Source organism: Cygnus atratus, chromosome 4 (genome assembly GCF_013377495.2).
Source record: "Cygnus atratus isolate AKBS03 ecotype Queensland, Australia chromosome 4, CAtr_DNAZoo_HiC_assembly, whole genome shotgun sequence".
Lineage (NCBI taxonomy): Eukaryota > Metazoa > Chordata > Aves > Anseriformes > Anatidae > Cygnus > Cygnus atratus.
In genome coordinates, this window is record NC_066365.1 from 58,444,598 (window position 1) to 58,471,465 (window position 26,868).

General features: G+C 40.0%; 2 protein-coding genes across 2 annotated transcripts in view; one reads left to right on the top strand and one right to left on the bottom strand.

The window, feature by feature from the left end:
* Positions 1–475: 475 nt before the first annotated feature.
* Positions 476–5,350, bottom strand: SMIM20 (small integral membrane protein 20). The gene is made up of 3 exons (XM_035554384.2): positions 5,207–5,350; positions 2,318–2,374; positions 476–1,029 (listed from the first exon to the last, which is right to left on the bottom strand). The coding sequence occupies exons 1-3, from the start codon at positions 5,313–5,315 to the stop codon at positions 992–994; spliced, it is 204 nt and encodes a 67-aa protein (XP_035410277.1). The 5' UTR covers positions 5,316–5,350; the 3' UTR covers positions 476–991.
* Positions 5,351–5,573: 223 nt separating this feature from the next.
* The window catches only part of SEL1L3 (SEL1L family member 3), a 37,921-nt gene continuing 16,626 nt past the window's right edge, over positions 5,574–26,868 (top strand). Inside the window, 14 exon segments of the mRNA XM_050710648.1 lie at positions 5,574–5,698; positions 8,777–8,944; positions 9,635–10,202; positions 12,118–12,244; positions 15,172–15,293; positions 16,555–16,670; positions 18,928–18,983; positions 19,875–20,007; positions 20,671–20,803; positions 21,562–21,708; positions 22,099–22,304; positions 24,000–24,179; positions 25,338–25,457; positions 26,071–26,211. Coding sequence (XP_050566605.1) covers positions 5,642–5,698; positions 8,777–8,944; positions 9,635–10,202; positions 12,118–12,244; positions 15,172–15,293; positions 16,555–16,670; positions 18,928–18,983; positions 19,875–20,007; positions 20,671–20,803; positions 21,562–21,708; positions 22,099–22,304; positions 24,000–24,179; positions 25,338–25,457; positions 26,071–26,211 — 2,274 coding nt within the window. The 5' untranslated portion in view covers positions 5,574–5,641.

Below are 26,868 nucleotides of genomic sequence, written 5' to 3' on the forward strand. Positions count from 1 at the left end.
CGCAACCCATGGAGGATCCCACATCACAGCAGCTGGATTATTTCCTGAAGGAACTGCAGCTCCTGAAGAACCCATGCTGGAACAGGTTCTCCTGAGAGGAGCTGCAGCCTGCGGAGAGACCACGTTGGAGCAGGGGAGAAGTGTGAGGAGGAAGGAGCAGCAGAGGAACTGCTACGAACGTGCTATAACCCCACTCCCCATGTGCTGCTAGGAGGCTGGGGTAGATGAGTCAAGAATGAAGAAGTGAAGTTAAGCCTGGAAAAGGAGGGGAGAGGGGAATGTTGGAGTGTTTTATTTTTTTTTGTTTTTCGCTTCTCCCTATCCAAATCTATTTTAACGGCAATAGATTAATTTTCCCTGTTTTTATCTAGATCCATGAGTTTCTTCATGCTATTTTCCCCCCTCCTATCCAGGAGGAGAAATGAGAGAATGGCTGGCACTACTCGCAAAATAAATGATGAAATAAAAATACACATTGGTTTGAAAGGAAGAAATTTTAATGTACAAATTCACACTCACCGTGTTATATTTTGCATAAGAGAGCACAAATCTGCAGTGGTCTCTCTCAGTATAAACTTCTACCATGTTTTCATAAAACCACAAAAAGTAATTCTCAAACTAGGGAGGAAACTGCAGTGGTCTGCATGATTTAGTCAATTCATATTTTTTTCTAGAAGTGTTTACAGATTAACCACAAAAATAATTCTTCTTCCCTTTTCTCAAGGAAATAAATATTTCACTTCTAAACTTAATCCTTCAGCACTCTAACAATCTGTGCATTGTTACCAAAGCACCGTCTATCAAATCTAGCATTTTTTTTTCCTCTTGGCATTCCAGCCAGTAGCGTTCGTTGCTCCACATGCGCCCACACAGCATATTCAGAATTCTTCTCCAGCGACACCCACAGGCACACTTCAGTGTAAGAAGAAACAGCTGAAGTTCTTGAAGAAACGTCTTCAGTTCTGCCTTGCAATGCACCCAGCCAGCGACATTACTTTCTTCCAAAGGGATCAGACCACACTTTTAACCCTATAAATCAAATATGATAATACCAGCAGTTCATAACTAGAGCATTGGGGAAAACAAACAAAAAATCTTGTCTTCTATTCCAGCCTTGTGGACAAAAATTGAAAGAATCTAACATTTTCTGCACTGAACTCTCAGCTCTGCTTAAGCTTGCAAAAATATTTATAAAGTCAACCTCATCTTGACTTTAAGCTTCAGAAAATGGAAAACCTATTACACCCATATGTAAGGTGTTCCAAGATCGTTGGGAAAAAAAAAAAACACTAGAACTGCACCTTGGCTGGATTTTGTTTTCAACTAGTGGATTTCATAAATTCTTATTGGCAGCTGAATTTGAATTAAAAAGTTATACTGAGGATGATTAGTCATCAAATACCTGTGTCTTGGATAAATGAGACAGTCCAATCTTCTTTACTATTTAATAAAAAGGCAGATTTACCAGGCTCCTATTTCATAATAATTTCCTGCTCTTCTTCAACATTTCACCACCTTCTTGGAAAGCAAGTCCTGCACTGACGAATTAACTGATGTGCGTAGTTAGGACATGGCATTAATCCTATTGGATTTTCCCCTGCTGCTGCTGTCAGGCTTTTCTAAAAATAGGAATAAGTTACCCTTTAACATATTCAAATACAAACTGTTTCATCAAGACGAGCACTCTTGTATCTTTAAACAAGAAATGCCAACCTTGCATAAATGAATTGCCAACTCTGTTACCTAAGAGACAACAAACTATCAGGGATGGTCTGACATACTACAGTTTTGTTCCCCCATGCTTTTCTACCAACAAGAGGTAGAAAAGCATGGGGGAATAGCAGGTATGAAAAAGCTATCGTTGCATTCAAAACCTCCATTTGTGTTACTGATTTCTGCCTTAACCCTGCTCCCATGAGGCTGGAAGGTACTGATAAATTCCTCATAAATTGTGGTTAAGCTGAGTTGTAAAGCAGTACTCAACAAAACATGGGTGCAACAGGGTATTTTCTACAGCTAGAGCCCAGACCACTCATGGTTCCTTTACTCTGAGCTGGTTTTCTGGTGTGGAAACTGTTTAAGAAAGACTGAAGATTACTGAATAACTACAGTTTTATTTGGCCAGTTAGATCAACTGAAAACAGGTTTAGCAAATCCGTAATTTGTAAACCTGAGAAAACACTTTCATGATAAGTTTATTATACATGTATTCTTTGAATGTAATCTTCACTGTATTGTTTAAATCTATAGGAATATTCAGGTCTTACTTCAAGAAGACCTTTAAAGCAATCAATGCAAACACGTGAACCGAGTATACCTGGAGGCTGAATATCCTCTTGAACAATACCAGCTCGGTTTATTGACTGTTCTTTCTCTGGAAAACAAAACAGAAAGAACACTACTTATAAAAAGAAAATACCAGACACCTTGCCTGTGCCTAATAAAGCAACACTGAAAATTACATTCGTTCTGAATCCTACACAGTAAAATTCTGGTATCTGTGTATGCAACACAAATGTAGCATTCACACTTAGCAGAGAAACTAACAGCTAGTCTGTTCTGAGAGATTACAAACTGTAAGATAGTCATCTTAAAGTAATGACTACTTTTTTAAAAAATGCTGATATACCTGTTGCGATGCCATAACTTAAGCAATGACCGGTACTTTTAGGAGCTACCCCTTACATGCTCAATGCAAAACTCCTCAAAGGATTTGTTACTTCCAGAATCAGTGATCCCCATCTTCGGGTCCTGAAAAATCTTTTGTCTCATCACAAACAGATTTCACGGCAGCATCTATAAAATTACTGCTGGCAAACTTCATGAAATTGAGTATTAGGGGGATATTTTCCACAGAGTGGGCCTGTCTCAGGGTTTTTTTGTTTTTTAAATCAAAACACTTCCAGAAAGAGAAACGGACAAAACTGTACCATTTTCCCTATTTCCCTCCCTTTTTTCCCCCTTTCCAGTCAAGTGCTTTACCACTGTAGCGCTTTGAAGCAGGACGTCAAAGCTTCTCTGGATTATTAGCCTTTTGTCAATCCCACTGAACTTTTTAAGCCTCTAAAAAAATTGTTGTGTGCACTGTCTCAGGCGAAACTCTGAACTAAGCCCACCTTAAAACTAAAGTTTTTCCACATCCTACCACACTGAGAATGCACAAGCACTGCATGTTATCAGGCTGTCTAGGTACATGACTAAGGCTACTAGACACTAGCAGCAATATCAAGGGGACAGGCACTCAGTTTTGTCCACTGAGAATAAGAATTGCTGTTCCATACTCTTTAGCATACAAAATCTCAATCCGTTTTCAAACAATAGGGTGTAAAACTCAGACAAAACAGAACCAATTAGGGCAAGGAATCAGACTTATTCCTAGACATGGAGAAGGACAGCCAAAGAGTATGAGATGGATGCTAAAATAAGAGGAGAGGCAGAGATCAAAATGGGAATCAATTTGAGAGGTCTGTCTGAAACACACTTGGGGTGAACAGAAAGAGCTGTTGGCTGGTCAGGCAAAGAAACCAGCACAGAGAAGAAACAGACAAGAAACACAGAGACTGGACACAGAATGGCCAACAGGGAGACTAGGATGGGGCCTGGAAGCAACTTGGAAAATGGGTAAAACAAAGAAAGAAAAATGAGGAAAAGCCAGTCTCGATGGTAGGACAACCACGTCACAGGATACAGAAGGAGCGGGGTCTCACAATTCAGCAAAAACATGGATTCTACTGTGAAAATGCCTTATTCCCATCTGGCTTCAACCCAAATAGATTCTGTCAACCAGCTGCGTTAATTAATCTAAGTGGAAGAGGTGGAAAGATCTCAAGGTTTCAATGCTGCCACTAAACTATGTGTTTAGTATGAGGAAATAGTCTATTTTAAAACTAGTCCCAGACATGAAAATATTAGGAACATCAAAGCTAGAAACTGAGATGCTAAAAAACTATAAAATTATAGCATTTATTTATGAAATTAAGTCAGAAACCCCTGTGTGCACAATTTATGGTACAAGTTAACAATTTGATAACACGCTGTTTTCCCAAGTATCTTCCATTTTATTTGTTAAACCTCTAGGAACTCCTCTGAAGATGTGTGAGTATCACGCAGAAAAGACTTGTTCCCGAGCATACCATGCCTCACTTGTGCAGAATTCAGGTGACACACAAGAAACACGAGACTGAAGAAAGAAAAGATGGCACTCCATGTTTACTTAGTTGAATGTCACTCGAGAACTACAATCCATTCTTGCCTCTTGCAGGATTACTACGGGATGCAAACCCAGATGTCCGACTGCAGACCCAGCTTCCCAATATGCAGAAATAATGACTATTCACCCACAGCTCAAGTTCATTGGGGGGAGCAGTAATCTTCTAGAAGTTTTGTTGCTATACAGCTTACCAGACTGTACTCAGAAAATCAAATTCTCTGTAAACCAAACGCTAAAATTACTATTTTCACAGCAGTACCACAACCATGAAATGTCATGTTCTCCTCTTAAGTGTTAGGTGAATGCTTGTGCTGCTCTCATACAACTGATGAGCATCAAGAAAAGCACAGGGATTGCAGAATATCCCAAGGTGAAAGGGAAGTTACTGATGGTGCAGTCTGAGAAGAGTTTGAGCAGAATGTGATAAATAAAGTCTAGAATCAGGCACTAAACAGCAAGTGTAAGTACTTACTAACCGTACACTGCCCATTTTACGTGTTAAATGGAGACTTAAAAAAATTCCTGACAGGGATCACTTGCTCATGTAACTTGCCAACACAGGTGAGGAAATTATCCACTGGCTCTCTCCCTTCCGTAATGAAGAATTACACATAATATTTTTGGAGACCACACCACTAGTAAAAAAGAGTAAGGTAGGCGAAAAAGAATAAGGATTTTAAATGGGAACACAGGGGAGAACACCTGTCTTTGGGGGCAGTCTGCAGCTTCACAAACATTAAATAACTCCCGTTGCTTTCCAGTTACATTTTACTTCACTTCCAAAGCGAGGCTAAAGTCTCTCGGAGAAGATCAGTAAGTTTGCCGCCCTATTTTTTGTCATTCTTCCTAGAACCCCCTCAGGAGCCCCACCAGCCGCCAGCAGCGGGGTGCCGGGCGGCGGGCAGACGGCAGGAGCCCCGTGTGGCAGCGCCGAGCGACCTCTGGGGACACGGCTCCCCGGCGCCCCCCGGCTCCCTGCGGCCCCCCGGCACTCACTGTACTCGTCCGGCAGTAGCAGCGGCCTGAAGTAGATGGGGTACAGGGCCGCCCCCACCACGGCCACGAAGCCACCGAAGATGCCCAGCGTGCGGCTCAGCCCCGCCATGATGGCGGCGGCCCCCTCCTCTTCCTCCTCCACCGAGGCTCCGCCGCTGCCGGTTCCGGGGCTGATGGCGGCCGCCCGGAGCCGTGCTCCTCGCCTCCCGCTGTGGCACGGGGAGACAGGACACGGCAGGCTCCCCGCAGGCCGGAGGGGACGCGAGGGCGGCGGCTGCTGCTGCTCGGGGCGAGCCGCTGCCCTGCCCGGCCGGCGGCTCCTCCTCCTCCAGGAAGCCGGATCCGCCGCAGCCCTGTCGGCCGTGCAGTGGGCAGCGCCGCCACGCCGATGGGCGACTCCTCGTCCCCCTGCTGCTGCTGAGCCGCCGCGGCAGCATGGAGCCCGCCGGGCTGCCCCGCCGCGTCCCCCCGCTCCTCTTCCTCCTCCTCACGGTGAGTGGCGAAGCACCTGCCCCGCTCCCCCCCGGGAGCCGTAAAATGGTGGCGGGGCTGAGGAACTGGCCCCGGGGGGCCGGGGGGCTCGGGGCTGGCAAGCTTTGTGTAGTGAAGCCCTTTGAACTGAACCCCTTTAGCTTGAACCCCTTTGAACTGGACCCCTTAGGGTTGGAAGAGTGAGGTGCGTCTGGTGTCTGCCTCGGGGTGCATCAGCCGCTGGAAACAATCGCGTTGTAAAGGCGTCTGCTGAACTAAGCTTCTTTCCCCTCTTTGCTGCTGCGAAATGCAAACTCCTGTCCAACTCTTCGTGTGCGTACAGGGTATGGGTACATAGGAGCAGGTCGGCACCCTTTTGTGGCAGGTCTCCTCTTCACACATCCTAAAGCAGTGTGACGTGGCGGGTGCGCGCAGGTAAAGGGCTGGGGTGGTGCGAACTGGTGTGATCCCAAAGGCTTATGTGGAATTTCTGCAAGGGTGAGCTCTTATCCCGCTGAGATCGTATTCCAGCGAGTGAAGGCACCGTTTCTGTGGTATTTCACCACTGAAAATGCTCACTTTCCTACTAATTGTTGTGATTTTCTCCCACAGTGATTTTACTCCAGCACTGGTGAGATGGCTCGGGCTCACTCCCTCAGGTTCAGCAGGTTTAAGAAAAAGATCCAAGAAGAAAACTTGGACGGCTTTTACAATCAAGTTGCCCCACACAATGAAGCCTCTGTGCCTTTCTTGCTGAGCCCTGCCTGTCTCATGATACCATTTTTAATCCACCATAGCTGGCCTGTTTACTACACTGGGAAAATTTTACTTTTAAATCTCATAATCACACTCATTGTGTAATCCTTTCATCCTAGCTCTCTGTAGCCAGAGATTATGTACAATTAACCCTGTGTTGTCTGAGGTAATGCTGAGGGAAGTGATGTTTAGGGTTCCTCACAGAAAGATTTATTTAATAGGCACGCTGCCCAGTACGTGAGAGCAATGTACAGAGGTAACCAGGTGGGAACAGACTCAGCCACTGTCTAGAAAAGTTTGCTGTCCGTGGTCTGCCACAGCTGCATTGCTGTGGGATCACTCGGGGGGTCTTTTCACTGTGTTCCTTGCTGGATGAGCATCCTGAAGGATTTATTAGGTGTGGTGCAACAGCACACCCGACTGTGCTTCGTGCATTTTTGCAGTTTGTGCCTCAATACCTGAGGCACCACAGAATACAAAGAAAAGATTCTTGACTAAGCCTGTGCGAGCCATTTTGCAGAGCGGGCACTGAGGGCAAGGCAGCTGAAGCTGACCTTATGCATCAGTGGTCACGCTTTGTCATGCTTAGGTGCTCTCGGAGCAGTTTGTACTACAAGGAGCTGGCTTTGAGTTGCCTTGGGATATCCCCACCACAGGGGAAAAAAAAAAAAAAAAAAAAACAAACAACCACCAGCATAATTTCTGCCAGTCAGCCTTTCATTGGAAGCCGGATGGCCACATTTCACATCCTGCTGCGTCTTTGCTAATGAACCCTGCTAGACCCAAGCTATCTCTGCTGGGAGCCAGCTCCCATATCTCTGTGTTGGAGAAACCCCTGGGAAAACTGAGAGCTGCCTGGATGATTTGTAGCTGTAAATACGTGTATGCGGTAAGCATGCAGTGGTAACACGATGATTTGTAGTGTCTACCTGGTAGACTTCAATGTTTTGTGATAACCAAATGGCATGACTTTTATAAACTGGGGGCCATGCCATAAGGAAGATCGTAATAAACCATACAGATTAAGCTGTTTTCACATACTGTTTCTTGCAAGGTCAAAAAGTATTTGATAGATATGGATGGTATCCATCAAGCAGAAGAGGTTTGGCATAATTTGTGTTTGCTGTTGTGTCTGTTCTTTAGAGATATCTATAACCATAAAAGGTTTACATAAGAAACATGTCATAATAGTATCTCTGCCTGAAAGGTATCGGAGTCAAAATCAAGGTTCTCTAATCAGCTTTTTAATTGGTATTTGTGCAGGTGTTTTATTGCAGGATGTGGTAGTAACTTCCAACGGACACCAGCCTCTTTCTGCTATTCCTTTTTTATCCCCTTCAGTAGGTCCTTCATAAAACACATCATATAAATGTGGGCCTGCAGATAGATTTGTTACATTCAAAGGAATATTTCTGCTGCGCTTTGCCACTAGTGACTGAAATGCTAATTCAGTTTTATAGAATTTTATAGGATGGGAAATAGGACAGAGGGAGAGAAAGGCTGTTACTCTGAAGAGACTACCTATTGTAAAAAGCCTAGATCCCAACATTGTGGAGCGTTTTTCCTTTTTATGGCATTTTGTTTGGTTAAAACAGACATTTGGGGGCTTACGTGTGTTTATGAATGCTCAGCATCACTGCACATTTGGCTTCCTGTGTCTCTTGTCGGACATGAGAAGATAAGGAACAGTCGGTTGTTCTTGTAGGAAGTAATTTGAGCGACAAGTTCAAAAAGACCTATAAAAGTAAATAAATCTTGTTATCTAGAGTTATCCAGTTGCTAGCAGTGATAGCCACCTTTCTCATCCAAAAGTTCCTTCATTCAGTTATGTCTTCCAACTTCTGCTTTGAATAAAGGGGAAAAAGAGCATTTGGTCATACAATGAAATCTAAAATTATCTGTAGGAAGGAGGAGGTAGTACAGGTAAACTTAGTTGTAGCTTTTCCTAATATTTACAGCTTCACATGTTTTGCAGATTTTTTTTTTCAGAGTAGCTTTCAAGGACTTGCAATGTATTTGTAAGAAGTAAAAAATAAAATGATTTATCATCAGGGATTTTTACTGATCCCCATCTTGGAGCATGGGTAAGGTCTTGTCCTGCAGGTTCACAGCACATGCTTCTTATAACTAGAAATGTACAAGCCACATGGTTGAAGCTTTTAAATATTTTGAGAATTGCAGTGAAAAAGCGATCAGTCTGAGGTAGATATCCAAGATACGTTTCAATTCAATCTGTTTAAGCTTAGCAAAGTTAAAAGTCCCTTAAAACAGAGCCTCTCATTTTGAGTAATCCTAACTACTGGCTTGCCTGGCAGTCCTAAGTGGCGATTGGGAATGTTTTAGACAGATCAGGGAATCTGGCAGCAGTGCAGTGACAGTGGCTGGCCCTCCGAGCCGAGTAATCCTTGGTATCCTGGCAGCACATCAGTCCAGTCACTGACCGCTGAGCAGAAAGAAGAAAAGCAGATTGAAGCTTTGGAGACGACAACTTCAGCGCGGAGGATAATCCTGGTGGGTGTCCAAGAACTCACGAAGTATATAATGGGCATAGCTAGAGAGAGCAAAAGCTGAGCAAATGTCTTCTGCTGGTCTCGCTGCCCAGATTTGTAAGCCCATTTTGTGGATAGGAATGTTTCTGTAGTAAGTTCCTAAATGCTTTCAGAACATGGATTCATTCTCAGGAAACCTCAGAGTGCTGCTTTAGTCGTTATTCCAGCTCTTTGGATACCCGCACGAGAGGTAACACAACTAGTTAACTTTTTAGAAAGAGAGAAATACCAGGCTGCAGCCGTGCCAGCCAGCAACGATAGGATGAATAAATGCCAGCGCACTTCTGTATGTATTCTTTAGGCTTGATCCTGGGAACATGTGTAAATAGCGTGACGTTAAAGTCAGTATCTTAGTAGACCGGATTGCACTTGCAGAAGGATACACCCTATAAGTACATTTTGTTGGGAAGCATATGTGGCTTTGAGAAGTCAACGTAGGTGAGTTATTACTGTTAAAACCTTGATGGTATCTCTTTAGTAATTCATATGTACCTGCTGTGTGAAGGAATCCTGGTATTTTGGAGTCTGAGTACTGTGTATAAACCTCCTGCTCCTGCAGTGTCCTATTATTGTTGACAGTGTATTGGTAATCTTGCACATGTAGGTTCTCTGGTTAACACAGTGGTTTTACTCTGTTTGTTTTTCCTTCCAGAATTTTATGCCATCCTTTGGAAAGGAGACGTTACGGACAACAGCTGTTACTCCACAGTTTGAACGAAACGTGGATTATGTGGACTTCATTCATTTAAACATTTTGGAAAAGAAAGTTCTTAACAATTCTGAGGTTTTAGTTCAGTATTTATGTTCTAAGCCTTGTATCGTCAACTTGGAAGCGGTAGCTTCCTCAGAGTTCAGGACTGGTGTACCAGTATACAGAAGGAGGTGGAAGGATGAGAAGAACCTTTACATTAGTCAAACTCGGCAAGTGCATTTGAAGTTCCCAAGCATCATGGTTTACAGGGATGATTATATCATCAGAAACTCAATAATGGTGCACAGTGTGATATTATATGCATGGATTAGTCACAAACCAGTTAGCAGCTATGATGCTGAGCAGAATGAAAGCTACCAGGAGGCAGTAGCCAAAAATTACACTTTTTTAGAAGCAGTTCCGCCTTTTGAACGCCCATATAAAGACCACAAAGTCTGTCTTCAGTGGGGCACTGACTATTTGTGGATGCTCCAGGCAAACAAGATACCCCAGTGCCCTCATGAAAGCGGTATGTGTAATGTCACTTTTTTTTTTTAATTTCTTCTGAGGGGACTAACAGGACCCAGATAACATCTTTGTAAGCTGTTAACATTTATTACAGGTACGCGCTTTGTGTGTGGAACGATTTACTTGGCCCACACTGTTGACTGTGTAAGCTTAGTAACTGCAGGGTTGGAGCTTCAAATGGCCAAAGTCATCTTGTCTTTCATAGTCAGCTTGTTTAATCACAGCCAGCCTGGAGATCTCTTGCAGCACTGCCTTTTATTTTCTAAGCATAGTCACAAAATATTTATCTAAAACTCGCTGAGGTCAATGGACGCCATTCCTTCAAAGAGAGTTGTTCAGTCCCATATTGCATTATTTCAACTTCAGTCCTGCAGTTCTTACATATATAACTCTCATATGGGTCGTCTCATGTTTTCTGCTTAAGATGAGTGCCATATACTTGGAAACAGATTTTTTTTTTAAGACTTTGTAGTGAAATAAACATTACAGTACTTTTTTCCTTTTATTTTTTTTGCTGAAGCAATTATGAACAACCAGTTTTTATTAAAACTAATAGTTTTAAAATTAAAAATATGCTTTTAATAAATTTATTTTTCAGCAACGCTAATTTTTCAACATTTATGCTAGTGTTAAAAAAAACTAAATATGCTGTATTTGACCATTTTGGTTGAATTCTGTTTTCTATTCAGGTATAGATTCACACAAATCGCAAGGAAAAATAACCATCTGCTAAAGAAGAATTGTATCATTTACAATTTGCTAACACAACAAAATACTAACCTTTAGGAGTGGTATACAAAAAAAATTTATATCAGGTACATCCTGTTGGTTAGCAAGAGAAGTACTTTATTTGGGGCTATGCTTATAGTTTTAGTATTTATGAATCGAAATATAAAGTCTTTATTTTGGCCTGCCTATTTTATAAATTCTGAAACCCACAACTCTGCTTGCTGCGTTTTCTCGCAGTTCTCTTGATTTATTTTTTTTCCTGCCCGCCTGTCTCTAGCTTTACAATTTAAAATTTTTGTTGTTGTTGTTGTTAACCAGAAAGGTTATTTGCTTCTAAAGGGTTCTCTCCTAGAAAATCTTGTAAAGGTATTTGTATCGTTTGGTTTTGCCACGTTGGCATGTAAATGCACTGAAAAGAACAGGGAAGCAAGGGAGTTGCTGCCTTCAGGGGCTTTCTAAAATACTTGTTAGAGACCAAGCATGTGAACTCTGACAAAAGCGTGAAACATTTTATGGTTTATCTAATTGCTTTATAGGTAAGAACACTTAGAATACCAAGAAAAAGGAGGAAATAACATTTTATTCATTTTTTTTTAAGAAGCTTGTAGCAAATTGCTTGATTTTTTTTTAGGAAACCTCTTGATATGCCTTGAGTAAGCTTTGAACATCTTTTTCCAGTTTCTTATCAGGGCAGCATTATCAGTTAGATTTATTACAGGATTACGTAAATCAGTTAAGAACAGAACTGGTATTTATTCACACGTACAATATAAAGTGGAGACCTGAAAATGGAGAGCAAGCCCAAGAGCTGTGGAGTAATCTCACGTAGGCATAACCAAAGATAGAATGAGATTTAAATGAGTGACATAAGTTTTCTCCTTGCTAACTTTTGCTTAAGCTAACTTGTGCTTCAAATTTAAGTATCTTAGATGTAAATACCTGTCTTCCCTGCTTCTAACAGCAGCTGGGAATAGACTCCGTTTCACTTTTCTGTGGGTTATTCATTTCAAGACTGTAATGCATTTAAGAACAGTGAATGAACTTGTGCTTAAAGACTTGTTGAAAGTTTGTGTTAATTTTTAATCTGTTGTGTACCTCAAATGTTTGACTATACAAGTGCGAGTTAATTAATTGCTCAGTTATCAATGGTTGTTTTCTGGCAGATTAAGAAAGACTGTATTTTGCAGATGGCGTTCAGATTCTCAACTTCATATATGCTTCCAGTGGGGAGAAGACAGGAATTGTGAAGAGATTTGAACAATTTGAAAACAGAGAACTTGAAACAGTCAGGCAACATCAGATTGATTATCCGATGTAAGTATAGGCAAGTAACTGGAGCGGGCCACAATTGGTTATTGAAGGCTGTAGGATGTACTGAAATTCTTGGGCTATATTCACGAAGTAAAGGAATACTGCCTGCTGTTTTGAGAAAAGGCTCAAAAGGAAACCAGTGAGCGATTCCTTCTGTTCTCTGATTTTATTTTTGGAGGGAATTAACCTGAGCCTTAGAGACATACTTACACAGCACTGCGCTAAGACATACTGTAAGAGATACCAGTGGTAGGTGAAACTGAGCTGGTTATGTACAGTTAGGGGAGGGTAGGTTAGCTGATACGTGCTGTCATGATCAGACAGCTGTCTCATGACTACCTAGCCCGAGGTTTTTTTGCATTACAAAGAGATCTGCATTTCAAACACCATTTGCAGACTAATTGCAGTGGTTTCTTTTAAGGGCGGGCAGTGTAGAACAGCTTTTTTTCCCTATAAATTCACACTAGTTATTTTGCAGAAGACAAGCCTTTAGTGATTGGAGTCCCCTGCCTTGATGAGTCATCCAGTTTGAGCTTAATGCTGTTTCCTTCCACCATTCCTGCGTAAACTGTCCTAGTCAGATGGGGTAAAACCACTTAGCTCTGCACACCATGCAGTTACAGAGAAATCGCACTGGTAGGATCATCCTTCTCTGCTCTTCTTCCTCTTCCCCAAACTGTCACAACTCTTCAGTCATATTTTGCAACTTCAGACAAAAAAGTGTTCGCGCACGCATGCACGTGCATGTGTGTACATCCATAATCTCCCTTCCACCAGATGCCGTTACCCCAGCAACATTATCACAGAAATGAGAAACGGTTGCAGGAACTTGAGCTTGCCTGCTGCTTTGTGTTTGGCCTGTAATCAGAGAGTGCCAAAGACTTGTCGACCGGTCCAGGTTCCACACAATTATTAGCCCTCATCCTCTAAGTCTGAAGTTGTCATTACAGAGCAGTTTTTAGCTCCTGGTCTCTTTAGGATGGGTGACAGCCTGGTTTACATAGCCTGCTGCCCTTTGCTCGCCAGTGCAGGTGCACTCTGCTTCTGGTACTGAAGCTCTGGTTGAGGAAACAGTGGGAATTCATGCAACTTCGTAGTGGCTCCACACAGTTCCAAATGTCTCTTGACTTCAGGTTCTCTCTCCAGTGCTAACAGAAAGCATTGCCTGTGTGCTGTGGTTGCATGACAGCCTTGGGTAGCTCTGTTAAGAAGTGGAAGAGATTTTTCCTTCAGCTGCTTGTATGTGAGTGGTGGTTCCCCCTGCGCTGAGAGGCAAACAGGAGCGGATGGATCAAACTGAAGTTACTCGTTCAACTTCAGTCAAGGGTTTAGTTAATGAAAGCAGCTTTCCAAAATAGATTTGCCTTTATCGTTTAACAGGGTTGTTGAGCTTCAATGTAAAGGAAGAGGAGTGGAGGTAGGCAACAGTCATTTGAGGCAGCTGCCAGCGCACAGCCTGCAGCAGGGACAGGCTGGGACTGTGAGGGACTACTCGTCCTGCATGGCACTCTGCGGCAATGGAGGAGGTGAAATGAGTCAGCATTGCCCCCACCTGCATCCCCGGAAATTTGTCCAGATAGGTTATGTGCTCAGACTGACAGTCCAGGAGTAAATGGAGAGTACAGCATTTAAATTTGCTGTATTGCCAGAGATGAAAGACGGAAAGAGCGATGTTCAAGCCGAAGCAGTATTGCTGGAAGCACAGTGTCTGCCTGTAGATCACATAATGATATATTTACAAGCAGTCATGGTTTACAAACCCGTCTACCTCACCCGTGTGCCAGCTGTGGAGTATATTATGTTACTAGCTATTTAAGGTGTAGTCTATGTTAGGGACAATTTTATCTGCGTTTTGTTTTGTTTTGTTTTGTTTTTTAACATGAGAGCAGCTGTTACACTTTCAGACTTACCTTGGTTAAGGTAGAAGGTACTGTGTGCCTAGAAACTTCTCGCAAGAGATGCAAGGCAAGCTGACCCAACAAATATTTGCATTGTGTCTTAATTACAATACCTCCTTCCAGAAGTCATTGAGAACTTTGTCAGAAAGCATTGTAATGCTTTGCTGGGCTGTATGTTGAAGCTAAGATTGTCAAAGGCATTCTGCATTGAGCTGACTTTGCTGTTACGGAAATAAGTGGCCAAGTTCCTGTCAATAGCACGGAGGCAGTTTTAGTCTGGCACAGAGAAACTCCTTAAAATCAGATCCAGTGGTACAAATTCTGCTTTTAGTGCCTTAGCAAATCTGCTTTGTAATGCCAACAGAGCCAGTGAAACCATTCCAGCTCTGTACAGAAATTGCTCAGTAGATAACATTGTTGCGTCTTCCTTTTCTTTATTTATTTTAATCTGCACTGCTCCATAGTTTGATCATGCTCCACCTTTATTTATCCTTTGATTCAGCTCTGTGACAAGTATTCATGCCTATTTGTACTACCCAGATGTTCACTTCATTTCCACCTGCTCCTCCCAAGCACATTTTCACAGCTGTTGGTTAGTATAGCTTAGTAGACAGAGCTTAGTTTTTACTGGCTTCTACAATCAAGATCACAAGAGTGTGCACTTGGGGATTTTGTACTGTAGTCTGCATGCAGGAGGGTGGCTCCAAGTTGTCTCAGCTGCTTTTTCAGTTCCCTATTGATGTGGGATCTGGCAGTAGCTCTGATTCACCATTCTGGAATTGATTCAGATAACCCTCCCTTAACTCTCCTCTCATGTCAGTACCACAAAAGTGCTCGGTTATAAGGAGATCGTAGATGCAACAATCTTACATAGAGTTGCTCTGAGGGTTTTTAGTGCGCAGGATGTGTTCTGTTCTGAAGATTACATGTGTGAATACAGTTGACTAAATTAAAGTGAAATGCATGTTTTTCAAATTACGTAGGGAGATTTCTCATCAGGAGTGGATTTTTTTTTTCTTTTTGCTCATGCAGGTTCACCGTTTCAATCTGGCTGTATTTACCACATCACTGTGAAAAGGACTTGTGTGGTATTCTGTATTTTATTGATCCAAAAGAAATGTATGGTACTCCTGCTGTATTTCTAAGTGAGGAAGGTAAGGGATTTTATTAATGGCCTTCAGAAGGGGTCTAATACAGCCTTTATAGATTTGTGCCTAGGAACAACAGTTATAAATATATTATCAGCCCTATTTTGTGAAACTGATCTCGTGAAATGCTTTTTGACTATAATGTCTGAAGAGTCATGTTTGAAAACTGAAGTGTTGAAATTGAAGTGGTATTTTAATATTGCTCCCAATTCTTAGATACCTACTACATGAGATTTCTTGAAAATTATGAATAGCCTCAGAAGAAGTTCAAATAATTTAAGTTCTTGCATATGTTGTGATGTTCAAGAGCATAGTCTATTTCCCACTCCAAAAATAAAGGTTGAGGTTACACTTAGTCTAGCAACACTTACAGTCGAAGAACATTCCTGCCAGAAGAAGGCTCTTCAATCTCTGAAACCGAATGAAATTCGGCAGATGGGGGCTGGCTGGCAAGCAAAAGATTGCAGAGTTTTGAAAGTGCACACCTGGCTTTCTCATAAGAGGTTGTGTTTTTTCCCCTTCTTTGCAAGTTTCACTGCTAATCTCTTCCTCTCTACTATTTTTGCAGTTTCTATTTTCTGTATCTTGTTACCAATCTAGATAATTAATCATTAGAACAGTTGGCATAACACTGTGGCATGTTTTCCATTATCCATTGTGTTTCCCTTGTGAACTGGATGTGTTTCTTAGAAGAACAAACAAAAATGACAGCTCCCCTGGGAGTGACTAGCTTGATCTGAGACTTGCTTGGAGAGGTTCTGGGGCCCACATTTTTCAGTGTTAGACTAGGGTATCAGAATAGCCTCTTCTGTTCGTACACGTTCAGACTGTGAGCCCAGTTTCTGCAGGTCCAAGGAATAGGGCTTAGCGTTGTCCTGTACTTGGTCATATGCTCTCACGTGCTAACAGATGAGCACTGAGTAAGATACTCATGTGCCCTGTTTCCCTGTGCTGCTTGCTGCAGTCACGTCTAGTTTTTTGAGATCAACATGTAGGTTTAATGTCTATCCCTCAGACAAGCGGGTTTTGATTCAATGGTTTCACATGGCAGTCTGTGCATTAGCACCTGAGATGCATAACTAGGATATAGAGCGCGTTTCCCTGTGATTCTGTTAGAGTTGATGTGTTGCATGGTGAGTCCCCAGATGTCTGTTGATGACAGATGTCTGCTGGTGGACAGAGTCACTGTGAATAATACATTAGAAAATCCATTCTTAACATTTCTATGGTGTTTATTGTCTTTTTTTCTCCTTTGTTGCTCTATCAGGTTGCGTGCATATTCAGATGCACCTCATTAGAGGAGATGACCTTGCAGTGAAAACCAGCTTCAGCCTTCCTCTGAAGCAGTGGTTTCGACTGGATCTCTCTTTTAATGGTGGACAGGTACGTGTGCTACTGAATTACCAGATCAAGACTGAGATTTGTCTAATTTGTGTATGCCTCTGACAGATCCCTTAACAAATCTCTCAGGTAAGGCTGAGAGAAATAGTATAATCTGCACATGCTCACATAGCAAAAGAATGAAAAATCTTACACTAGAAATTGGCCACAGATGTACAGACTATCTGACTTCAGGAAGTCATCTTAGATGCTTAAGATAAGTGCCTAGAATTACTGCGTATTCAGCGGGTATCGTGGTGCACAGTTGCTGTCTGGCAACTTTATTGACTGTATGGGCAACCAGAACTCCTGGGTTAGATACTTTATCTAGGTAAGTTACATAGTGCGAATAGCCCCCAGAGACTTTGGACTCGGAGACTTGTGCATTTTTATTATTCTGATATGAAAATTTAAGTGTCTGGCTTCTGTGTACAGTAGCATGCCTCTTGTCTAGGTGTTATTGTCAGCATAGCTAAAAGAAAGCACGTGTAGTTTCCAAGTTTTGCATATTTGACAGAGCAGCATAGGATTGACTGCCATTAAAAGACACAAAAAATATTGCAGTATCCCTCTGTAGTAGATAAAATACATAATTTACATTTTGACAAATCACAATTGCTTTTCACAAGAACCTTCCAAAAGCAGCTCTGAAAACCATTCAGTCTCCCTTCCTGAGTTCTTGTCTGTACTTCCAGCTATTAAGATATTAGGGTGTGAAAATAATCAAAAACCTTATCAGTCTGTTTTTCTCAGCTTCTTTCTCCTTGAAAATGGTTGAATAGATTAAATTCTGAATTGTAAAAATAATTGCTAATAAATTGCCAGAAAAGCTGAGGCAGATTTAAATTATGAGGTAAGTGACTGATAAAGCTGAAACAATGCTGTGCAGGGAGAGCTATGTCCTGTCTAAACTACTCCTATTCCTTTTGCACCCCACCTTTGTAAGCATGTAAATGGTGAGCTGATTGATTGGCTTGCAAAAAATGAAGTAGCATTGTGCATTAACGTGCTTTTAAATGTATTGTTAAGAGGCGAAGTGAAGGAAGGGGTTTGTGTGCTCAGAACTGTCTTCTGCTTGTTTTAATTGTAGTTACTAATTTAAACTCATGGGAAGTGGAGAGCGTATGAATTTTGGAGGCACAAATGCAGAAGTTACTGTCAATATTGATAAAAGGTTATATTAGTCTTGCCTTGTTGGGAACTCGAGGATTGCCTGTACAATTAGATTAAGAAAAAGCATTCTTCCATGAGAGAGCAGAGTGAATATATTCAGGCATGAGATAAAACCAGTGGTTAATTAATTTCCGCTTCTGGACAAAATAAGAGAGCTGAAAAGAGTTTAACGAGCACTCTTGTGGCAGGAAGAGGAAGTAGAACCAAACTTAAAAACATTTCAGTACTTAGAGCCAGTCTTGGGACAGATAAAACTCTGGTTCGGTTACATCGTATTGACAGGTATTCCTGTAGCAAGTGCTACAATCCTACAAACGTGCACAAGAATCTCCTTATTCAATTACTTATTTCACTTCCATTGATGAGATATGCTTAGACCAATGTGATCTTATAAAAAAAAAAATATATATATATATATAAATTAGGGAAGGCTGTGAGATTGAGCCATCAAGAAATTAAGTCAGATTTTAAGAGCACTGAAAGATGTGGATGAATCCATAAGGATACCTAGGCACTTGATAAAATTTTGCAAGGTTGTTTTGTGAGTCCTTAGACAACTTTTCAAAATAGCAATGTCTATGGAATGTCTATGAAAACCTCATCTTGTCATCCTTTTCAGTCATCCTAGAAATTCTGGCACTGAAAGTCTCCTGTGGGAGTTGAACCCAGACTTTTTTTTTTTTTAATCATGGCCTGGTACATTAACTTTTTGGCCATTTTTTACCTGTAGGCTATAGCTACTTGAGATGATCAAATTTCTCTCCTTTACATAAAAGGAAAACAACCTTTCACAGTTTGGAAGAGTAAAAGCTTCAGCAAAGTATAAATGTCTTATAACTGAACACATGGATGAAATAGCTGATGTAGGCAACATCTGTGCTATTTTTGTTTCTCATCATTGGTCAGCACAGACGACTGTCCATGTTTCCACTAAACTTTCATGACATAAATCAGCTACGTGACACCATCCTCTTTAGCACAGAGGAGATCCAACATGCTGCAGCTGTAATCTTGTAAACTGAGTTAAAGTGACTTAATAAATGTGTAATATTTAGTCTACTACAATTAATACTTTGTGTTCTTTTAGATAGAAGTAAGCAGTGTTGGGAAGAATTTGAAAAGACAACATCATCAATCTTTTGTGTAAGCAACATTTTCCGTTTTGCTGAGTGTGTGTGTGTATGTTCAGGTATGGAAAATGGTAGGATGACAACACAAATCTGTAACTGAGATTCCAGATTTTCAAAATTTGTTTTTTTTTTTACTGTCTACACTCTGAAAATGAGCTTGTTTTACTGTGCTGACACTGAGAATGATCTGATCTGAATAATTTGGTTAATGCCATGAACTCATGCTGCACAGTCTAGTACTGGAGTCTGATTCCAGAATCACAGATCCTCCCACTAAAAACTGATTAGGAAGATCAGTGGCATTGGGATCACTCTTCAAATGAAGTCTTGGCCTTAGTGAAGTCAAAGGAAGTTTTGCTATTGCATGAAGCAGCTAGGATTTCACCAGTGTATCTGCTTTGCTTAGGTAGATAGCAGGATTTTTAGTATGGAAACCGTATAAAAATAAATTGCGTTGAAGGCTTCATAGTTGGGCTTCCTCTATTGTGGTTTACAAACCAGAGACTGTAAATTTGTAGATGGTAACTCTAGGAGACAACTTAAATTTTGATAGGCCAGTTTTAGGGAAATGCAGGGGAGGGATGGAATTGAAATCTTTGAGGTTGTTTAATGGTGCATAAAACTGCAGAAGAGTCCTACGGGTCAGCAAAATAAAACATTCTGCTGCTTTACTATTTTTGTAGACAAGGCGTTTGTTAAATCTACTCCAGAAATCATCATAGTAAATAACAAGAGTGGATTTTTAGAGTCGATTTCTTTAAATGGAAAAAGAAAAAGATACTGGTAATAAATTTAAGGCTGTTGGTTAATGAAATTCTAAGTTAAATTTCTTTTCTGTTTTCTTTCTTTCTTTCTTTCATAATACCTCTTGATAGCCAGCTTATTTCTCTTTCATGTTTTCAAGTTTTAGGGAAGATTTCTACTATGATGACACTGCTGGATATTTTGTTCTTGGAGGCAGTGGATATGTCAATGGTATTGAAGCATTCTTTGGACCCGTGAAATACTATCGGCTCAATGTGTTGGACACAGAACAGGTAAACAGCAGCATTACCTGAGAATGTTTAAATATTAGCAGCCAGCCAGCGGTACTTCACCAAGGGAAATTTCTTTGGGATCATGAGAGCGTTCTAGGCAAACAAACACAGGACTTTTTTTTTTTTTTAAACTGAAGCTCTTACTAAATGATTAACTTGCTATGACGCATAAGAGAACTTGGGAATATATAACCAATATACAACAATCCGTTCATGTTCAAGTCTAGGAATGTTAGTTACCACTTCAAATGTTAAAAGATAAGACTTCTAAAACCAAGTATGTAAAGCAATGTTCCCAAATCTGTATTTAAATAAGGACTTACTGTAAGTATTGCTCAGTTTTCCAGAGTTTTCAGTGATACAGTATTGAACACATTTGATTAATTTATGATTTTGTTAAAGCTGGTGGTGAGCACACAGGCTTCACCTTTTTTTTTTTTTAAAGTTCATCTGTTGAGTTACGCTGGCTATTTGAAGCCATAGTCTTTTGTGACCAGCATCAGGTTGTTTGGCACATTAACATGATGTGCCAGATAAGCTGACAGTAGTAAACAATCTCTTTCCTTTTGCTGTTATTTCCTAGAACGCTTCTTTCTCACAAAGTGTAGAGAACAAACAGCAGATGCTGTACATGACATTTATTCATCATTTGCCTTTTTCTAGATTTCTAACCCTCTTTATGACAAAGAAACAGCGGAACAAATTGAACACTACTATGAGAGATGTATGGACATTCAAGAAGTAGTTTATGAGTACAAACATATTGTAAGGCAAGGTCAGCTAGCACAAAGAGATTGTAAGTATCCATGAGAAATGAATTTAAAGCTGTCATCTTTGGAGACCTGTTTTCTTTCCTTTTACCACATTTTGGCTAATGATCATCAAAAGTAAATTTAAATTCGGTCATAGGAATAAAAAGAAAACGGCAATTTTAAGAGTTTAATCTTGTTACTGGTAGCTAAAACTGGTTTTGTTCCTGCAGAAGCTTTTGTACAGTGGAATCCAAACTTGTTTGTCATACCCATCATGTTTGTCATTTTTCTTCTCGAATAAGACAGGTACGCAAAGGGACAAAGAAACGTTTCCAAGTTCAAATGGAAGCTATTCAATTACCTGTCTTCTGTTTCATTACCAAATTACTCTAAAATCATCTTGGTATTTTAAGGCCTTTCCCAAAAATGCGTGCATTTTTGCTACAGCGTCTCTTCCACAGTCAGCTAATATAAAGCAATTGACAGGCTTATACCAAAGCACTTTAATCAAAGAAGAGTGTCGTAGTCTAAATGTGTGCTGAACAGGAACTTGTGTTTCCAATTAGAATTTGATTACATGCATTGTGGCAATATTACGGAAGAGAATAGAATAAATCTTATGTATTTTTAAGCAGCTTATGCTATCTCTATCAGTTTTCAATACTGCTTTGTGCTACAGAAGTGTCCATCTTGTCCATGAATTTTTAATGTACCCTTGAAACATCTTTGTTCTACTGGAGGCTTGTTTACAGAACAGCCAAGTCAGCTTTCATGTCTTACTTGAATATGTTGTTTTCTCAAGGTTACTCTGAAAACTATTACTTAGAGCAGCTTCGCAAATATGGAGAAAAGTCCAGATGTGATGCCTTCATGTGGGGAAAAGAACTCAGGGAAAAGTACCACACCTTGTTCAAACTGTTGCAAGAGATGGATTTCAGTGCTCCGGATGGTAATCGTATTTCATGTTACTGTTCTGAAATAACTCCACAGTATATGTCATTGAAGTTGGTGTGCTTTGACTTCAGTTCATGTTTCATGGATTTTTGTTTTCACATCATCTAACTTCGTAAAGGCTTCTATATTGCACTGCAAACAAAGGATGACTTATTATGTAGAACGAAGTAGAGAGATGTTTTCAGGGGTTAGTTACTTTGATTTTGGATTTTTATTCACCCTTCCTATTCAACAATACCTAGGAATTTGGTTGTCTGTATTGAGAATACCTTTCAGCATGAGAAACAGCAGAATCTGACTCAGTTGTATTGAATCAGAGGGGAAATCCATTCCTGATTTTAACTCCTGATTTTAACTTTGTCCTATGTTGTGTTTTTCTTGTTAGAAGATGAAAGTGATACAATTCTAGAAGTTGGCCGGAGGATATTTGAGAAGGTTGCAAAGGATTTATCCAGTGCTGATGGCCTAAGCAATATGGGCTCCTCTGTCCCTTTCTTGGTGGATTCCAGTTGCTGTGGATACCATAAGGCTTCCTATTTCCTTGCAGTTATATTTGAAACAGGGCTCGGTGTGCCTGTCGATCGTACAAAGGTAGTATATTTAATACTTTTCATTATGTCTGTGAAATTGATTACCTTTAAAGGCAAGTTAAAACTGGGATACATTTAGGATCAGTAGAAATAAAAAAAAAAAAACGTGAAATGGCCTCCAGATCCCTTTTCAGGCTGCAGCTGAAATCATTCTCTAATACAGTCACTCCTAAATAACCCAATGTCACTGAAGTCTTAATGAAGTCCTTATAGCAGGGAAATGAATGATTTAATAAGACCTAAAAGTGGTGGGAAGGTGAATGGCATGGAACGTGCTTCTTTTCCCAGTTGCTGAGGAAGTAGGGTGAGGGAGTAACACTCAAGTCACCCATAGCCCTTTGTAGATGGGTATGAAAAAAATCTACCTTCAGGCAAATCTCCTGAAGTGTAAAGGTTGTATAGCAGAGTCAGAAAAGAAGTCCCATGGTACTGTGTACAAAAATGTGGCACTGAGTATATGATCAAATTATTAAAGGTAACCACAGTAGAAAGGTTTAGGTAGTTAATGTTTCTGTGGTGGAGACCTGGTAAACGCAATCCAAAATCTTAGCAGTTAAATCTTTGGTTTTAAGAAGTTATGTTCAGTAGTTAAAAAATATGGCAGCTTCTGAAACCACCTAGATTGCTTTGAGGTGTCTAAAATTGGGTAGAGTGGGGAAATACCTTAATATTTTTGGAAAAAAAACTGACCATGCTTCAGCTGAGCAACTGCACAATATGTGAGCTCCAGACTTCTTAGGCAGGTTACAAATAACTGAAATGTTTCTGGAGTCCATTGCAAGGTCAAATGAAGAGCGTATCTGTCACTGGAAGAGGACTGAAAATGCCAAAAGATATTTAACGATGATATAGTAGCGTAATATAAAACGCTTGTAAAGAATAACAGATCTGCCTCACGTAGTTACAGGACACTAATCAAAAGAAATCCTGAGAGACCAAGTTGACTTCCGTTTCACAAACCCAAGAAACCTTAGACAGGAACCGTTTTTTATACCCTAATTATGAAGTGTACCTAGTACTAATTATGAAGGCTAACGAATTTCTTTATTGGATCTGCTTCATATAGCGTAGGAAATAATTTAATACCCAGTGCAGATGGGGCACCGCTGTTTTTATTGCAGCGCAGGTGAGAAATTGTAATACTGTTGAAAATGATGTTGGCAAATGTGCAGTACCTAGACTATTTCTAGCACCACATAATGTGTAGCTAGAGGGAGCTTTGTGCTAAAATCTTGTAAGCCACAAGTCCCAACCTCCTCGTCCTGTCAGATCCTTAGGGTAAAGTTTTTACGTGCTGTTTGTTAGCCTCCATCTGTTTCCACCGAATTCTGTGCTAAAACTCTGGTTGATGTCAGTAACAGTAGAGATAGGTCACTGATGAGTATAAAAAGTATCAGAATATAACTAACACTATATTAAAGTGGCATTAAAAATCACCGCACGCTTAGTGGTTGCAGTGTAAAGGCGATATTTTAAAAGTAATTAGAGAGTCTAACTTTTCATTCAAAGCTTTCTTTGCATATAAAGGAAATTTCAGCTACTTTGGGATCATGCTTGATTCTGTTACTGCGTTTACGTTATATCGCTAGTATATCAGCTACCATTATGAACTTTCTGTTCCCTGTAAATCACAAAAATGCTAAATGTGTGTGATGTGCAGTGAATTCACTCATGTTTTTCTGTTGATTTTTGCCAGGGACTGCTGTATAGTTTGGTTGGTGCTCAGGGGAATGAAAGACTTGCTGTGATGAATCTTGGCTATAAACATTACCAAGGCATTAATAACTATCCAATTGATTTGGAGCTGTCGTATGCTTATTACAGTAATATTGCAATAAAGACATCCTTGGATCAACACACTATAAAAGGGGAACAGGTAAAAGAATTCTAAGTGTATCTGGATTTATTTTCTGTGCAAATGACTTTTCATATGTTAATATTAATTATGTGAACAGAATATTTTAATCTTCGTTTACAAGCGTTAACACATCTGATTGTTATAAAATCCCCCAAATTATGTGTATCATTACTTCATTTCATAGGAGGGGGAAAAACAAATCAAAGTTAGTCTAAAATCCCCAGAATTGTCCACGTGCGTATCTTTCGATAAAGTGTAAGTCTTACTCCTGGGCATTAATACCTCACTCAGAGTTTTAATCGTTAATAATACTGGCCATCATTATTAAACATCTGGTCTGCTGTTTCAGTAGCCAAACATCATGAAGTTCAAGGAAAACATGAATTGTCCTCTCGGTACTTCTACCTTTTCTATAATCAAATCTAAAAGATTTGGCTGTTAAATATCTATCGGAGGAGATAAAGTTACAGCAAAATGACCTCAGAAGTAGTTGCTGAGCAGCAGATAGCACAGCTTTATCTGTAAAGACTACTCAAGGTAGGCCAGTACTAGAATTCTGAAAGAATGATTATTGGTTATTGTACAAACAATAGAGAGATTTTGATTGCTGAAGAACAAGCAGAGAACCACCTAGGTACAAACACTGTATTGTAGGGCATGTCTTCATTAAGCTGTCTGCCAGCCGTTTTTTTTGTTTTGAGAGAAGTTTGTATACAAATTAAAAGCCTAAAAAAAAACCAAACTGAAAATCCTATTCCTTTTATTTTAAGTTTAGTCAACAAAAGCACTTTGTGCATTTAAATGCACTGAGTGTGTTTAAAACTAAGATTTTCTTTTGCTGTTTTATTCTATATATAAAAAATACATATTTTTATTAGTTTTTATTTTATTAGTTTATTTTTTATTTTATTGGTTTTTATTTATTTTTATTAGTTTTTATTTTATTTATATTTCTGCATGCTCTTCCAGTGTACAGTGAACTTATGGTTTCGTACTATAACGAGATGTAAGGGTGTCCCTTAATGTTCTGGCCAGCAAAGGGTGGTGAAAATTTTAAAACACAGAACTGACCGCTGAATTTTTAAGGATAAATAGGAAACAGGCGACTTTTTCGTCTGAGGGCAGATGTATGAAATCCTTTGTAATATTTTTTTATTCTGTTCACCTACTCTTCAGGCGTTTGTTGAAACTATAAGGCTGATGGATGATGAACTGCTAAAAGCCCAAACAAAAGAAAATGGTGATGTCTTTATGTGGTTAAAACATGAAGCAACAAGAGGAAATGCAGCTGCACAGGTACAAAGTAATACTTTTCTCCCTTCTTGGTTTTATACACACGTCATGTATGTACATTTGTAGACTATATATGAAAGATGCAGAGAAGAGTGAAGCAGACTTTTTCTCTATAAACTCAGAATTACTTATTATTTATAAGCTTGAACTATAACCCTTGGTTTTGTCTGATAATGTCTAGTGACCATGTAAACAGCTATAACAGCAAAGCGAGGTAAAAGGGAAGAGTTACGGAGACTTAGCAAACTCCATGTCTGATCATTTTCCCTGGATTTGTATTTGACGTGGTGCATTCAGATCAGCAGCAGTGTTGTAATACTGAATCATTTGCATACGTTTACCACTGCCTTTGTCATATACCTCTGCACTTAAATCAAGCCAGGCTTTCATGGCCTAAAAAAGGCAATCCTACTGGTGGTTTGTTATCAGTACGTTCCATCATTGGGAAACCCAATGATTATTCCTGATAACTAGTTGCTTCCAAACTATCAAGGACACATAACTAGTTTCTTCACATGTTTAAAGTCCATTTAAGCCTGCAAAAGTTGGTTCCACTGGAAATTCCGATCTCAGCACTAATATTTATGGTGTTGGTGTTTACCTTGTTTTCTTTTAGCAACGATTGGCTCAGATGCTATTTTGGGGCCAGCAAGGAGTGGCAAAAAATCCTGAAGCAGCAATAGAATGGTATGCAAAGGGTGCAACAGAAACAGAAGATCCAGTGTTAATATATGATTATGCCATTGTGCTGTTTAAGGTAAGTCATGTTTCTTGTTTTCACTTCAAAAATCATTCCTTAGAAACATTCATGTTTCTGAGTTATCCACAATGATACGTTGTCAGAGTGTGTACAGGTGATTTTGGATTTACTCTGAAAACCAGTCAGTAGTTCTTGAGCTGGTGTGGATTTTTACCAGATATGTCCAAAAATATTAAAAAGAACAAGTGAAAATGAGTTTAGTCTGTTTGTTCCTAGACAGATTCAGGATCAAAACACCACCTAAATTGTAGACCCTAATTATTCCTAACAGCTTGTCAGCTCAAAATATCTGAACAGGTAGCAGGCAAAAGCCTGGATGTAGAGTTGTAAGTAGAAGTTACGTCCTTTCTTGTAATGTCTTAGAATGCCCTTTATTAGATCTCTAAGTGGGGATTTTGTTTGAGTAGGAGTTAATTGTCTCCCGATGCAGGTTTTTTTTTTCTGTACTAGAAGCAATAGACAACAGGTGCTAAACTCAGGTCTAACCCCAGCTGAGTCAAATAAGCGATATCAGCTAAACCGTGTTGTCTGTAAGACAGTCTACAGTATGAAAAATTAGATTCTAGTAAATATCTGCTAGATGGTCATCTCATTCCTTTGACGTTGGAGGGCTGTTGTCTACAAAATGCTTGCTTAAGTTTTGTTTGTGTTAAT

Coding starts and splice junctions, on each gene's coding strand:
- SMIM20 (XM_035554384.2), bottom strand. CDS start 5,315: ATGGCGGGGCTGAGCCGCACGCTGGGCATCTTCGGTGGCTTCGTGGCC. Junction 2,375..5,206: donor GCTACTGCCGGACGAGTACA/GTGAGTGCCGGG, acceptor TTTGTTTTCCAG/AGAAAGAACAGTCAATAAAC. Junction 1,030..2,317: donor AGAGGATATTCAGCCTCCAG/GTATACTCGGTT, acceptor TTTGATTTATAG/GGTTAAAAGTGTGGTCTGAT.